The 17893-nt window shown below is 37.2% G+C and overlaps 1 protein-coding gene across 1 annotated transcript; it reads left to right on the forward strand.

Moving 5' to 3' along the window:
• The first annotated feature begins 15102 nt into the window (after positions 1-15102).
• On the forward strand, positions 15103-15852 carry LOC150076425 (uncharacterized). Its single transcript, XM_090387356.1, has one exon. It carries the CDS (start codon positions 15103-15105, stop codon positions 15850-15852), a length of 750 nt encoding a protein of 249 aa, XP_090243482.1.
• Positions 15853-17893: the final 2041 nt, after the last annotated feature.

Raw genomic sequence — 17893 nt, forward strand, 5'->3', positions numbered from 1 at the left:
TTTTTGAATGCTCCATTTACGAGGATCTAAGATCGGCTCTTAAGGCAACAGTACCCAACCTGTGTCCCGGAGGTGAGAAGATACTCATTTCTGTCAACAATTTCCAGGCCCTTCAAACCTTCTGCAATGCTGCTTTTAATCGCAGGAAGGCTTTTAACCTTAATGTTAATTCAAGAAATTAAACTGAAAACAGATGAGAAATCACAATCCAGCCTGTTGCCTCGTCTGTCGTCTTGATGACGTCATATACAAAATTGTTGTGGCTTTCAAGAACACGCAAAGATTTTAACAGATGCTGCACTTCTCTGACTCATCCTTTATCAAGACTCTCTTCAACTAAACCTCTGCTCAGTGATACCGTCATCTACCAGAGACTTCTGACACCACTCCAGTTTAACAGAATTCAGAATTATATCTAGAATTTGTTCCTGCCGATCATGATTGAATGACATTACTACTTCTGTTTGACAATACACCTTTTCTCTTTGTGGACCACTTTGGGCAGCACTACATAAAGATGTGGGCAAGAAATGGATAAAGATTTTACTTTACTTTTTTTTTTTTTAATAAATATATTTTCTATATATTTTTCATTTTTCTTTTCTTCTTATATCTATATATTTTTTTTTTTTAATTTATTTATTTATTTTTTTATTATTATTATTTTTTATTTATTTTTTTTTACTTTATGCTATTCTCATTCTTATTTCTTCGTCTTCTGCTGTCCTGTCTCCTGGGAATGTGTGTGTGTGTGTGTGTGTGTGTGTGTGTGTGTGTGTGTGTGTGTGTGTGTGTGTGTGTGTGTGTGTGTGTGTGTGTGTGTGTGTGTGTGTGTGTGTGTGCGTGTGCGTGCGTGCGTGCGTGTGTGTGCGTGTGTGTGTGTGCGTGTGTGCGTGCGCTGTTGCCGGCTTGCTGGCACGGGGTTCTTTTGAATGGCTCCAAACCCTCTTTGGACATTCAGTACGTGACTGTTGAGGTTGGCCATGGTTCTTGCGCAGTTGTGGCCTACCTCCCCGTGGTGTAGACGGACACTGGGCAGGCCTTCCAGGTGATCGCCTGCCTGGTGACAAAACCGGCCAGAAACAACTAAACAACACAACAACACACACACTGCACGAACATAACGTTACACACATTTCTGGCCTGTTACAGTGCTCTGTAACCATCACAGTGCACAAAGACGGAGTTGAACTTTCGTTCAGGTGCCGTCCTACATAAGATACTATACATGTCTACATGTCTACATCTTGCTTCCTTGCACCATTTGACTACTACTACTAATAATAATAAATTGCAGCAGTGTGACTAGTCATGCGGAGCTTACGTGACCGGTGACTAGGGTGTTATCACTTTAGGAAAACTGAAAGCAAAGAGAGAATGAAAATGCCCAGTGCGGATACAGCTGGAAAGGCTTCGTTAAATCTATGATTAATCTCTTCCATAAACACCAACCTACCGACGCACACAAACTATAGATTTTATTCTAATCGTTATAATAATTCTTCCTTAAGAAGAATAAATATATATATTTTTTTATCCATTGCTAAAGTGTTTTTCCTCTGAACATATTCATTTAAAATTGACATTAAAGGACAACATTTGTTTTGATTTTGTTTATTGTCATTCGTTCACTTTTAAATTAAAGAGTTTTAATTTTGTTATTATCCATTAGTGTTCCCAACCCTGGACAATCATAGGTTAGAAGAATGCTTATTACAAACTAAGATGCAATTTTAGTTAATGCACCTACTGCTACATTGAGGAATATGTAGGCTCCACCTCTCGAAATACAAATAAGGTGTATACGAAATGTGTTTACATAAGTCTTATTTACAACTGATCTGATTAATTACAAATGAATAAGCTTTGACTTAAACAAAAATCTAAGATTTGTTTAAATCAAATCGATACACTTTTAAACAATCTAAGATTTGTTTAAAACAGTGTCGATCCGATTTTACCCGAATTTGCAAGAATCGCGCTACAGCTTTTGTCAATATGGAATCAGTTACTCTTGGGTGAGCTATACTCATTTATTATTCTTAAAATTCAGGATTCACCGTATTGAGCAGACACATAATCGTTGTCGCAGCTGTGTGCGTAAAAACAGAGAACAGATATTTCAAAAGATAATAAACTGGGAATGATTCTTCATAATAGAGTGAGAAGAAAAAGTCTAAAAACTTGATCTCGGTATATCAGATCGTCATAAAGCCTTTCGGAGTCAACCTTCAAAGTACTAAATATTTTCAAGCATTTGTTAGGAAGAATTTCTGAAGATTATACAGGGTGTCTCAAAAATACTCAGCATAACTTCAGGAATGAGTTCCTCATATGTAGACAATAAAAATCTCTAATATCAACATAGTTCCGGAAATGTTTGGTTTCCGAGTTTTGAAGGTCTGTCTATGACACTTAACTGTTCACATCACCTTATAGTAATTGTTCAAAATGACCACCTTCTGCCACTCGCGAAGACGATGCCAAATTCCCGGCATGTTTCGTATTGTCTCACAACCTGCCACAATTCGATTTCGGAGAGTTTCCACATCAGCTACCGGAGTCGAATACACCAATGACTTTAAATGGCCCCACAAGAAGAATGGCCCCACAACAAGCATGCACAACATCCAAAATCTCCTCCTCTACTTCAGGAGTCGTAGATCTTGGTCGTCCTCTGTCGGCAGCACGAGGTGTAAAGGTCCCATGTTCACAAAGGCGGCGATGGATACCTTCAAACGTTTTCCTGTCTGAACATCTTCGTTCTGGGAACCTTTCGTGGTACAAACGACGACCCTCCAGAGCATTGCCGTCCGCCAAACCGTATATAAAGTGCATATCCGCTTGCTCCTGATATGAGTACATGGTCGGAATGGAAAACTACCAGATTCTGTCAGTACCTTGTGATGAATGAAATCACCTGCGGGAGATAAGACATTCAGATTAATAACTAGGGAACCAAGCATTTCCGGAACTATGTTGATATAAAATATTTTTATTGTCTACATATGAGGAACTCATTCCTGAAGTTATGCCGTGTATTTTTGAGACACCTTGTATAATCCAGCACGCTGTGCGGGGAGCGAAGTAATAGGCTCTGGCCAGCAGAGAGCTTTGCATATTCTGGAAAGGCGAGCTGCGAGTATTCTGTTGAACTCACTTTATATTTTATACAACCCCAGGGGCTCACATCTGGTGAGTATGGGCTTGGCACACCCAGGGTCCTGAGCTGGATATCATCATTCTTCTCTTTCTTGATGATTTCCTTCTACTCTCTCTCTCTCTCTTTCTCTCTCTCTCTCTCTCTCTCTCTCTCTCTCTCTCTCTCTCTCTCTCTCTCTCTCTCTCTCTCTCTCTCAGGGTTACTCATTTTTTTGGCTGGTGCAGCATAAGCCTCAGGCTTCTTTGCACTATATGGCTAATAATAACAATAATAATATGTCTCAATACCATTTATGTGGAAACCTTGTCAGAGGCGAGTTCAATTATTTTTAAATACTGTCTCCAGTCGCTTATTATTCCAGTAACTACAGTTACATACTATTTCGTGTGGAATCCTGATGATAAAGGTTGAGGATAGCACTTTGATTAGGACCTTGCATTAGTGAAATTGGTGTATTTGTACTTGACATATTTAATGTCAGTAAACTGAATACTATTTATATAATAACAATAATCATTTTTATAACCATAATTATAATAATTAAACCTGATGTTATATTAATTTTCGTGAGCCTCTCAATTTAAAATTTCCACCTAATATACTTCTCATAATACATTAACATATTTTTTGTTCAGCTATCTTATTCAATAAATGCAATGGGGAGGTTAAATTCGGTTCGAACTGATCACTTAATTCTTTATACACGTAAAATACAGTAATCATATTCAATATGTTTTTTAGGATCGCAGTTAATTGTCAAGAATGTTTTAATTGCCAGATACTGAAGAAAAAAAAAAGGAGAAAAAGAAAGTAATCCTGCTGTAGAGAAAACGACTTTGACTACATTTAAAAGGAGGCTTACAGGGGGATATACAGGAACCTAAGGAATTTGCTGAGAATCAGATTAGATAATAACGAAAATAATTCGTTATTATCTTCGTACCTTATTCTTGTAATGCTATTTTACTTACAATTGAACAGAAAATGAATGAGCAGTAACAGATGACTTTCTAAGCCATAAACTGTTTGATTTGTTAAACTCTTTGATATACATGTACTTGTTTCTATCTTTTCTCACGAAGATAGGGACAAAGCCTGATGGTCTTTTCCACACGTTTATCGTTGGCGGGGAAGACCACCAAAGCTAGGCAATGAACTCGAACTTTATTGAATTACAGATACACCGGGTTGCTATAAATAATAACGAAACCAACCTCCAGCAGTACGTGACAGCAAAGCAACAAATTATTTTAAACATTTTCGATTTCGCCGATCTGCCACCTTGATCTTCCTCTCTCTTACCGACTAGAAAATAATATACAGTATTCTAAACTTTTATTAATATTCATTTTGCGATTAGTACTTCAGAATGGTTAAGAACCTCATCAATAATATATTTAAAATGGTTAAGAATTACGGAAGTAAAACTGTTTTAGTGAAAACTAGGGGGTTTCCCCCTGCTCGCTTTGCTCGTAAACCCCCGCGCACGCTTTTCTACGTAAAATGTAGAGGTATGACGGTGTAATCCAAATCTTTTCTATGTAAAAGACACACCTGTCGAAACGCACTGATATTTTTCCTCTCCCTGTTTACTCCCATCCTTCTGCTATCTCCCTCACTCATGCTTTTATTTTTCCTTTTGTTCTCCGTCAGGAAGCAGAGGCGACCCCTATTGGAGAGCAGCCAGCGTACTGTGGCCAGCCTGACTCACCTCCCAGTGGTGGTGGCGGCGGGAAATGTAGAGTCCCACTAGGGGACCTGCGGCACAACTCAGAAGCTGCCATTAGGCCTTCCTAGCCATGCTCCCTTGCGTGGTCCTTTGACTCCATTCCCTGGGCGAGGGGGAGGTGACTCCTGGTCTCCTCCCCCTCGCCGCCCCTCTTTCTCTCTTGTGCGCATGGGCCTGCTCAACTGATTTGTGGGTCATCTTCTCCAATGATCCCTTATCTCTCTCTTTTCCCCTCAGCCTTCAGTCTCCCCCACCCCTCTATCTAACTTACAACTACACTGGTGTGCAAAACTTAAGGACCAACACTATTTCTATAACAACACTATAACAACAAAACCTTTACTTAAAGTACTCTTTACTGATGGGAGTAGATTCAGTCTCAGGAGCGATTCTGGACGTCAGCTAATCTGGCAAGAGGTTGGCACATGGTATCACCCCCGCAAACATCATTGAAAGGGATCGATATGGCGGTCGAGGTGTCCTCGTCTGGGGAGGCGTTATCTTGGATGGACGTACACAACTCCAGATACTGGAAGGCAGTACTGTAACCGGTGCACGCTACTGTACTGAGGTAATCCTTCCCCATGTGCGTCTGTTCCGAGGTGCCATTGGCCCCGAGTTCGTGTTTATGGATGATAACGCCACACCCCATCGCACTGCAGCTGCTGATATGCTTTTGGAAAGTTAAGACAATGTTCGTATGGATTGGCCTGCCCGTTCTGCCGATCTGAATCTCATCGAACGCACATATGGGAAGCTCTGGGGTGATGTTCACCAGCTGAAGACGGCGCTGACAGAGGAACGGACAATGTTTTGGTTTGGTTTTTTAAGGAGCATTAGCAACTAAGGCCATATTGCTCCGGGTTATGCGGTGGTCATTCCCTGACCTTTCCGCATCCTCCGTATTTGGTGGTGATCTGCTCGAACCCCGGTTTAATCAAGAAGCGTGTGCTAAGCACTGCTGCTCCTTCCCACCTGGCTACGGAGGCGCCGTACGGACAATGTTACCGCAAGAAGTTATCAACAACATTGTTCTAAGTATGGACAGGCGGTGCAAAGCCTGCATCGACATTAGGGGTGGCCATATCTCCTACTGAGGACCACCTCTCCCCTTTGTTCCATCTTTGGCAGTGATGCATCTGGCAAAGACGGAACAAAGGGGAGAGGTGGTCCTCAGTACCGTTTTGTTTCCAGTGTTGTCCCTCTGTACCGTTTTGTTTCCGGTGTTGTTTCCTTCGTAATTTCTGTACCTCACGAGGTTTCTTTGGTATAATTTTCCCATATCCAGGCCACTCCTATGAGAAGCTACAGGTGAAAACCTGACTGGTCCTTAAATTTTGCACACCAATGTACTAGTGTCTGAATCATCTCTAAATTGCTTGAGCCCTACACCCAAAAAGTTAATAACAAATCGCATAACTAACACTCCTTTTGGCTGACCCCTATCTATAACAGTTTTTTTTTTTGTTTTTTTTTAGGTCCCAGCCACTGAAATCACAGGAAATTAGGTGGCAGGACCTGCCAGAGTAAATAACTGTAATACTGGTGTACCTGATCTGCCTCCACTGGGCGGAGTGTCGACAACGTTGGGTCCCGTTAGAGGCCCAGCAGCTGAATGACCAGAGAAACAACCGTACACGACGCTACACATGTACAAAATCCATACACTTTTAAACCTCTGGCATTGACAGTGTTCTGCTTCAAACCTACAATGTATAGTACATGGAGAGGGGGGGGGGGAAACCCTTGGTGCCGTTTGACACTAAACTCACTCTACACTTTAGGGGACCTGTGGCCAAGAAGCCAGCACAAACAACAGAACCCAGCACTAAATTACACATGCAACACACAACACTTTTCTGGCTTTTACAGAGGTCCTGTGTTCACCACAAGAGTACTGATGGTGTAGATGTGGGAAACCACAAGTGGCACCTTACCCAACACTATGGCACTATGATTGCTATCTAATCAGGAAATGACCTATGTAATTATTTAATTATTTATCTGTGCATTTGTAGTGACGTAATTGCTCTGCTCACTTGTATCACGTGACCCATATCCCTCGTCTCCAATTGGCTACCCCCCCCCCCCATCCACACGGCATTCTCAAGGTAGAATAAATATTACTATGTAATTATTTACCTGCATTTACATAGGTCACTTAGGAAAAGGACTTTTGCTTCGGGTTCCATAATGCATGAGCAATATTGGTTCATCTCAAAGAGCAGGACTAAAATATTTAACTAAAGTATTTACGAACTATACAAATATTTACAAAATACTAAACTATTTACAAATATACAAATATTTAAAATATTTACATAATACTAAACTACAGTATTTATAAATATACAATCTATATCAGTGTTCCTTCTTCAGCTGACATTACAATGGAACATGAAATGATGCCGTGTGTGGTCATGTATTACGGAGTGAAGCACGTTCACGAGGTTGGTGAACGTTATTGAGGCGGTTGTCTTTCATTGGATGACAACAATGTAATTATTTACCTGCGAATTTGTAGTGACGTATTTGCCCCGTCATTTTCTCCCATTGGCTCGAATAAATATCACTAGGCGGAAAACTTTTTTAATGTATAGAGAGATAACGCATCACGTTTCATTTTTAATGTAGTTTACATATTTCAGTTGATTTCAATATTTTTTGGATCTTAGTTGATTGTTAAGAAGTTTTTAATAGCCAGATTAAAAAAAAAAAAAAAAAGGAAAAAGAAGGAAATCCCGCTACAGAGAAAGATGGCTTGTGTAGTGGTTAAAACTGTCATAATAGGGCCACCCGAGAATTACCTCATCTATTCGTGTGTTCTCTGGTCGGTTTGTCTGTTTTGCTGGAAAAACACGAGTTTCCGGCCGGGGTTGGGGGGGTGCAACCTTGCTATATTCGCTTGACACCGACTAATTCAGCCACAGAGCGAAAAAAGCCCATTAAAGTTCCTCTCATTAATGATGGGATTCGAACCAGTCTTTTGGGAACCGGTGTGGGGAGGATGGTAATTATAACCACTGTGCTACTGCGAAGACTTATAACCACAGTGATTATAAACGCTGTGGTTAGCATATGCCGTCACAATTTAGGAGGTTGAGGGTTCCAGCCCGTACGCCGCCACCAAATATTGAACGATCGTTGACTCTGACGACGAAAATCCAGCTGCCATTCATTTTCTCGATGCATTTTCTGCATTTTTGGCCTCGGCCGTCTAGATTGCAAGGATACCTTCCCCTTCCACTCAAGGTTAGGTACGACATAATTTGTAATCAACGTACAGTTGATTACTAATAAACAGGATGCTGGAGCATATGCCTAACGCTAGCTCTGCTCAGAGCGATTTGGGCTTGATTTTTATTCAAGAAAAAATTTCTGTCATACACATTAACTGATGAATAAATATTCTCTGTCAAAGAACAAGGACAGTAGGATGCTTGACATAAAATAATCTTTGATATGAAATAATAAATAGATAGCCTTATGCGTTTGATAATATTGAATTTATTTAATCTCATATATCTGTTTACATTTGTGTGTCTAGTACATTTGCAGAATTTAACAAAATCTTTATACAAAAATTAAAATGAAAATACCTGCGAAGGCTAAGGAAATGCAAAATCTCTTCTTTACAGTTCAGTGCTTATAACCAGATGCTCTAACGATACTTCCTTCTTTTTATTAATTAGAATATGCACATTTGTTTCAAAATGCGGTCATTCACTTAATACATCACGACTCTCTCTCTTTCTCTCTCTATTACAAAGTAGTTACATCCAGTAATGATATTTGAACATGATAAGCATTAGTCCACAGAAGCGCATGAATTTGAAAGTTACGCTCTGTTTCCTATAAAATGTACGCCATATGCATGTATGTAGTGTCAATTAAATGCGAATTTAATTGACACTACATACTTCAGCTTTTGATGGAAATTTTCGCGATTTTATTTAGAGGCGATATCGAGAACTAATTCAGTAATGCTTTAGTTTTATATTCAATGTCCTGAAATGCCTAATTAGTAATCAGAAAGACAGAGCCGGCCCGAGGAGGGGTGCGAACGGTGCGAGCGCACAAGGCCCCGCGTTTCTGAAGGCCCTGCGGCGCTGACTGATTTTGCAAAATAAAAATGATTTAATTTTTTTTTTTTTTTGTTTTAATACTGTCGCAAAATCTAGCGACATCGCCATAAAATGGCTATAATTTTAATATACATAAGAAATAAAATGTCAATAATCATGTTATTAACATTATCTGAAAGCCCGCCAAGAATTCCCCAAAGAACACGGAAAAATATATTTTCTTTCAAACATATTTAAAATATCTCTCCTTACAAATAAAAATAATAATTTATTGGAGTTTCATTTGAAATTATTGAATAAATATTCCCCACAAATACGAATATATGACAGCTGATCGTACATCGTACGTTTTTATCGCGATTCGCGAGGTTTGAAAATAAATAACATATTAATATCAATTTCGCAACATGACTAGTAGAGACAGAGATGCAGGAAGAAGGTATATGTGTGGCTCTGATAAATTGAAGAAAAAAAGAAAGAGAGAAGAAATTAAGGAAAAACAGAGGAACTCCCTCGCAAAATTTTTAAAAACCGAAAATGTGCAACAAACTGAAGAAACTCATAATTCACAGTTACTGGAAGATCAATCTCGCGGAAATGAAATTACGCCGCGCGACATCCACGAAAACGATCCTGATCATCATAAAGCCACCTCTCGTCCTAATGAAGAGGAAAGCGATGATAAGAAAACCGTAGAACGGGAAGATAATCACGAAGCAGAGGGAAAAGTACGGACGGAGGATTTTTTGTCAGTGTCGAACAAGATGAATTATTCCGAGGACCGCAGCTTCAAGAGAATCAACAAAGCGGCGAAGACGGAAAATATCGATATCAATGATCCTGGTACTTGGCCCGAAATTATAACTGATAAATTTAGAATGGCTATCGTACAAAATGGCGTAACACAAGTAAAAAACTACGATTTTCCGAAAGATAAAAATAACAGAAGTTTATATACACCGCACAACAGTAATTTCTTAGGTCTTGTAGAATTACTTGCAAGATTTGACCCAATCATGAAACAACATTTGGTGGATAGAATCAGCATTCTTGTATTCTATTTATCTCATAGAATACAATATGAACTGATTTCTGCTTTGGCTAAAAAAGTTAGAAAGGAAATAATAAATACAGTTAAGAAAGCTAAGTATTTCACAGTTTTATTAGATTGCACTCCAGACGTAAGCCATCAAGAACAATTATCTGTTATTTTAAGATATGTTAATGTAGATAATTCTGAAAGTGATGTGAGTATACAAGAACGATTTGTTTGTTTTGAAACAGTAAAAGACTCGACAGGAAAAGGGTTATCAGCTAAAACTGAAAGCATATTAGAAAAGGAGGAATTAGATTTAGGGAACTGTCGAGGACAGCGGTACGATAACGGAGCTCATATGAGAGGTTTATATAAAGGCGTGCAAGCACTTATCCTGCAAAAGAATTCCAAAGCACAGTATATGCCCTACGGAGGTCATAATTTGAATTTAGTTCTTGGAGACATTTCAAAATCATCTTCTCTTGCAAATTCATTTTTTGGGATTTTACAAAGCATATATAATATTTTTGCAAGTTCTGTAATACGCTGCGTTATATTAAAAGAGCGTGTCAAACATCTTACTCCAAAACCACTGTCATAAACGAGGTGGGAATGTCGCCTCGAAAGTGGGAAATCTGTGAGATACCAAGTACCACAATTTTCTCTAGCTTTGAAATACCTTTGTGAACATACCAGCGACATGAAAACGAAATCCGAAATCCAATCAATCGAAAATAAACTTACTTCATTTGAATTTTTATTAAGTTTGGTCATTTGGTATGACATACTGAATGAAGTAAATATTGTAAGCAAGATATTTCAAAATTCAAATATAGATATCGGTACTGCAAATGCACATTTAAAAGACCTTTTAAATTTTTTGAACAGTATCGTGAATCGGGATTCGAATCTTCTTTAATAACTGCAAAGGAAATAGCTGAAGGATTACAGGTGACATCTGAATTTAAGAATCAAAGAACTGGACGAAAAACAAAGCAATTTTGTTATGAAGGAACCGATCAGCCTATTTCATCAGGCGAAGAATATTTCAGAATTCAATATTTTCTAGTCATAATCGATGGTGCGATTATTTCGTTTAAGAAAAGATTCGAAATTTATCACGAACATGAGACATCATGTGGTTTTTTATATAATTCGGATAATATTCAAAAACTGACCGAAAACGATCTTCTTAAATGTTGCAAAGACTTAAATGCGACCTTACAAGACGATATTGATTGCATTGATTTATTTAATGAAATCAAAATTTGTCGTCGAGTTTTGCCTTCCGGGATCACAATACTACAATTATTACAATATTTACTGAAAAATAATTTATTTGAATTGTATCCAAATTTTGTTACTGTTCTGAAAAATATATTAACTTTACCAATTACCGTCGCATCTGCAGAAAGATCTTTCTCAAGATTGAAAATAATAAAAAATTACTCGAGATCTAGCATTAATCAAGAACGATTTACTTCCTTAGCCATTTTATCTATCGAATCTGAAATAGCCAAAAAACTAAATTATGATGATATTATCAACGAATTTGCTATAAAACATGTAAGAAAATGAAACAAAAATCACATATTGTGACCTTATTCGATTAAGTCGCATACCAAATCCTATTTATTATTTGATTTATTAAAGATTTTTTTGTGATTGAAATGTTAAGTTTATTAAAATAATTTAATTATTTATCATTTTCATGTAATCCTTACTAAACCAATTTGTACAATGTAATAAATATCAAAATGCAATAAATTATTTTGTTGTATGAAATTTGTATCAAGGCCCCGCAAGTCAACTTTGCACCGGGCCCCGCTTTTGTTCGGGCCGGCTCTGCAGAAAGATCTTACACCTAACTGGGGATTAAATTAGCGTCTAAGGCTATATCAGTTTTTAATGAAGTTTGTGCTATTTTTAAATGCACAGATTTTTTTTTTTTTTTTTTCCCCTCCCAATAACAGACCTACAAATGCGCCAAGTCATAAAGGTGTAAAATATAAAAGTATAATATTATACTTGTTTATATATTATTGTAAAGGAGTATACGATATAAAAAGTTTATAAAGTATAAAACGAAGAAGGCCCGTGTAAGTTGAGTCTGCTCATTGGTTTGCCAGGGTGGGTCTGTTCAAAGACTTGAGAGTTCTTGATCCAATACATGGTATAGACAGAATTGCGCACTGCTTTATGTGTGATCTATACCTTTCACCTCAGGTACGGCCCGTTATCCAAGGCTCTCCTGCATACAGGTCTTTTTTTAAAAAAAATATTCTATTGTCAACTCGAAGTTCACAGTGGAATATTTAAAGAGAATTCAAAGTCTACAAGAGCCAACCGTTATGTGGAAGAAACGCTTCCGATTGAAGAGGAAAATATGACACAGAGGCATTTTATTAACATTTCAGGTTGGTTTATGCCCCCAAGCATTACATGAAAGCTAGGGCCGCCCCGTGCGGTGTGCAGTTGTGCCCCGCACAAAGGCGTCTGATCAGGAGGGGCGCCATTTCAAGACGATAAATAATAGTAAATTTTTATACAGTGCTCTTATTCGTGAAGTAAAACTTTACTACGTAGATTGAACGACTTAAAATAAACAGTAAGGCGATAAAAAATGAACAGTAAACTCAACAACCGATTAGCCGCTTTGCTTTGACGTACCGCTTCATGAGTGGTGCGTCAAAGCAGGTTTGAACATGTTCAGTGCGTTGATATCAGCGTGTCGATTTGTGATCCGCGCACTCCACATTCTCAGAAACGACTTTTGTTTTGATTATTTTCAGTAATGCGAATAATGCCACCCCCAATGTGTGTGTAATGCCGAACTGAAATTTTGATTGTAGCCGCGTTGTGTAAGCAACATTTTCGTAGACCGGGGCAGCTGGCGCCGAACCCGCAACATTGTTGAATGTCTTAGCGCTCGATAACGATGTTTGGGTTATACCGAAGAATGACATAAAGACAATAAAGCTGGCATTGTATGATTTTTAGTTCGGGGATAGGTTTAAACATGTTTAAACCTATCCCCTTATACATAGGTTTAAAGTATAAGAAAGGCATTCGATAGTTAACCCCCGACTGTTCACTCGTATTTCTTTGGTTCTTCACAATTATACCTATTATTCTTAAATATAAATAAATAAAATAAGCCGTATCGTGTTGAAACAAAGTGAAAGTTAGTTACTTCCCGTGCAAGTTAATTTAAAGTAAATTCTATATTTTTTGTTGAAAAATGATGTATTTTGTGAAAAAAGAAAATATTTTGTTGGAAAAAAAATATATTTTCTTAGATAATATGTAATTTGAACCCTGTTTGTCGGAAAAAACGTCAAAGAAGTTATCTGGAGCTCACAGCAGAAAAATACGATTACAACGCGAACAGATCGAACATAAATTAGCCGGATCACTGAACAAATTTCTGATTTCAATACCACCAACAGTAACTGTTAAGAAACAAAGAACGGAAAGTTTTGACGAAGCAAGCACTTCGAGCACCCCTACTTCAAAGGAGAACACTGAAGAACCAACAGTACAACAAGATAAGAAACTGTTTGTTGTTTGTTGTTGTTTGTTATTTGGTTTTTAGGAGCGTTAGCAACTAAGGCCATATTGCTCCGAAGAAACTGATATATCTAATGAAGATGAAACTGGCCCCACCATAATGTCACCAGAAGTTGCAGAGAAATCTTGGATTCCCATTCAAAGAAACCCGAAACTTCGAATTTTACTTTAAATTTTAATGTTAACGATCCAGGTACTTGGCCAAAACATGTAATCATAAAAATTAGAGATTGTTTAGTTGAAAATTGTCCCCGTCAAGTAGTTAATAGGGATTTTCCTAAAGACGAATCGAATCGCAAGTTTTCCAAATCATATTATAATCGAATGTTACCAAATGGAGAAAAAATTACCAGAAGTTATTTAGTTTATTCAGAATCGCGAAATTCGGTTTTTTGTTATCTTTGTATAATATTTGGTGATCAAAATACGCAACTTACTAATGAATACGGTTGTAATGATTGGAAACACTTGAGTCATATATTAAAAAAACGCGCACATTAAAAACGGTTCAAAATATAGCGAACTTAAATGGTCGTTAAGTAATAAATGTACGATTGATTCAACACAACAAAGATTATATGAAACTGGGAAAAAATATTGGCAATCTGTTATAGAACGGTTAATCTATATAATACAATATTTGTTTAGACAGTATATAGAGCCGACCGGGCTAACCAGGTGGGTAAAGTGCTTGCCTGATAACCCTAAGGTCGCAGATTCGAATCTCGAAAATGGATTTGGGAAGTGCATTATAGCCACAGAAGTCCGTGCGCTAACAAAACAAAAAAACAGCGTATAGTTTTTAGAGGTTCCTGAAAGAATCTATTTGATAACGGTAACTTTTTAAAATTAGTGGATACTGTCGCTAAATTTGACTCGATAATGGCAGAACATTTGCATCGTATCCAAACATCACAAAAAACAGTGTGTTGCTCATTATTTAGGTGACAGGATACAATATGAAATCATTCATATTATTTCTGAAGCGATAAAACAAAAAAATTTAGAAATGGTTAAAGAGTCAAAATACTATTCTTTAATTATTGATACTACCCCGGACTTGAGCCACACAGAACAATTGACTATTGTTATTAGATTTGTTTATCGTAATAAAGATACAAATATCGCAGAAATTCGTGAACATTTTTTGGGTTTTCAGTATATAGACGATACTTCTGGTCAGGGATTATTCGAATTTATTATAAATCTTTTAAAATTGCTGAATATCAATATTTCGGATTTACGCGGACAAGCGTATGGCAACGGTGCCAATATGCGAAGCAAACATAACGGGCTGCAGCAAAAAATCATTGAGATAAATTCGAGAGCTTTTTTTCATTCCATGTATTGCTCATTCTTTAAATTTGGTAACTAATGATGCAGCTAAAATTTCATTGAAACAGTTAATTTTTTTGGAGTAATACAGGAATTGCACAATTATTTTTCAGTATCTGTGAAGCGTTGGGCTATATTAAAAAAACATATTCAAAATTTAAGTTTAAAACCGCTTTCGACTACTATGTGGGAAAGTAGAATTGAAGCAATAAGGCCGCTAAAAAGTAACATCAGAGAAATTTATCAGGCTCTTTTAGATATTACGGAAGATGATACTAAAGATATAGATTCTAGATTTCAGGCTGACAACTTAATTTCAAAAATTTGTTCATTTAAATTTGTGTGCTCTATTAATATTTGGTACGACATCTTAAGTCTCGTAAATTTTGTAAGCAAAATGATGCAGAATCCAACATTTAATTTACAAACAGTTACAGAAAATCTCGATCTCATTACAAAGGATTTGAAGAATCGCAGGACCGATCAAAATTTTGAAAACATTATTACTGCTGCAAAGGAAGTGGTAAACGATCTCAACATCGATCCTGTTTTTCCAGAAATTCGAAAGAGAACAAAAAATAGAATGTTTGGATACAAAGCATCAGATGAGTCAATAAATGATGCTAAACAAAATTTTAAAATCCAATTTTTTTTCACGGTTTTAGACACCACAATATCAACAATTACAGAAAGATTTGTACAGTTGAAACAGCACAATGAAGACTTTAAACTTATCCGCGACATAAGCAAATTAAAAGAATGGAGTGATGAAGATTTATTGAAACACTGCAAAGATATACACATAAAACTAAGCGACAATAAAAATTCGGACGATCAGGATATTGACGGTATGACTTTGTTTGAGGAATTAAAGACTTTGCAATGTTTTATAAAAAAAGATGTCACCTCACGATGTTTTAAACTATATATATGAAAATAAATTAACCGATAAGTTTCCAAATAATGCCATTGCATTGCGTATTTATTTAACGTTACCTGTATCCGTAGCTTCCGGGGAAAGGAGTTTTTCAAAGCTGAAATTAATAAAAAATTATTTGTGATCAACAATGTCCGAAGAACGCCTTACCGATTTATCAATAATATCGATAGAAAATAATATTATGGATACTTTAGATATAAAGGATATAATTAAGAATTTTATGGTGGCTAAAGCTAGGACGATAAATATGTAATAAGTGACATCATATATACCAAAGTCCAAAATGTATTATTGTGTTTGTGATTTTTTTGATAATTAAAAAAAAAAAAATTTTTTTTTGAGCTGCTCTATTTTTATGTACACATATGTATATCTTGTATTTATATACTAAATAAATTTAAAAAATGTCTTGAAATTAATTTCATTTTAATTTGCAAATTCTATTTTATAGGGGCACTGAAATATAACTTTGAACAAAGGCACCTCTTGCCCACGGGGCGGCACTGATGAGAGCTGGCTGTTCTGAATGGAAATTCCCAAAGCCACAGAAGTTCTTATCCTATTCCAAAACTTTGTAAGTGAACTTAACGTATAATGCAACTTTTGGGAATTAAGGAAGTTTGCATTATTACAATTACAGTACTTATTATCTGCTGTTTTCCTGAGAAAGGTCAGATGCTCATTGATAATTGGGATAGAGAACTAAAAAAAATTCTAGGTTTCCTGAGGGCTCCTGAACACATTTTGTATGTTCCAGTAGCGTAGCTACCCTTTTTCGGGCCCGGAGACAAAGAACACGTTCGGGCCCCTACTTAATTAATGAAAATTGCAAAAAGAGAAGACAGCCAAAGACGCCGGGCCCGGAGGCAATTGCCTTGCCTGCCTGCATGGTAGCTACGCCACTGCATTAAATCATGAATACAATAATTAATCGTATTTATTAGTCAGGGCTTGAACTACCGTTCACTCAAACAGCGTGTGCTAATGCATTCTCGCTTTGACCACTCGGCTGCATCAGACCTTGAACATTTTTCGAGTGTAACTTTTTACTTTGCAAACAATGTCAACATAAACATCTTCATGCATTTGTATTTGACCAAGAAAAAAAGTAAAAGATTGCTCACTAAGAATAAAATAATAATATCAACATCTTAAAAAGAGCATTGTTCATTGTTTGCGTATTATTATTATTATTTTTTATTATTATTAGCTATATGGTGCAAGGAAGCCTGAGGTTTATGCTGCACCAGCCAAAAAAAAAAAAAAAAAAAATCCCGAGTTACCCTGAGAGAGAGAGGGAATCACCAAGAAAGAGAAGAATGATAATATCCAGCTCAGAACCCTGGGTGTGCCAAGCCCATACTCACCAGATGCGAGCCCATGGAATAATGTATCGATGTTCGTAGTTTGGGAGGTATTTGTGTATTTGTCCTGAATTTCCCTCTTATATATGTCGCCCAGAGGAGTGTGGGGTTCAAAAGTTAACGCAAGTACAGCGAGATTTCGTTGAAGCGACTTTGTAAACGTGTTGGTAGATTAACTGTGTGCGGCATATTTTGGAAGGAGAAATAATTTATTTCATATTCTATTTTTGCTGGAAGCCAATATGGCTACGATGCAGTGAGGACACGTTCTTTAACGCTCCGCAAATTTTGCTTTGAAAATGTGTATTTTTTGCAGATTTCAATCAAGTTTTTGTGCACACAGTAAGATCTCAACTAGTGGAACGCTGTGGTAAGAAAAATTTTGTGATTCTTCTGGGATATTTACCAGATTTCAGTGATATTCTCTGTTTACTTTTTTTCTGTAAGACTGTATGGTCACCATGCATCTCACAACGGGAAAATAGGGAAGTGCACCGATATAACGCGGTTGCCGCGCTGAAGTCTGGCCCTAGACTGGGGTGGTACCGAACTGTTACCTTGGACTGAACTGGAGTCCCAAACTTCACCGATCAAAATGTTTATCCTGCCCAGAAATGACGATAGCTGTGATTTCCCCCCCCCCCTTTGCTATAAACTGTCTGTGGTAAGGG

Source organism: Mastigoproctus giganteus, chromosome 13 (assembly GCF_048544385.1).
Source record: "Mastigoproctus giganteus isolate SK-2022 chromosome 13, ASM4854438v1, whole genome shotgun sequence".
Taxonomy (NCBI): domain Eukaryota; kingdom Metazoa; phylum Arthropoda; class Arachnida; order Uropygi; family Thelyphonidae; genus Mastigoproctus; species Mastigoproctus giganteus.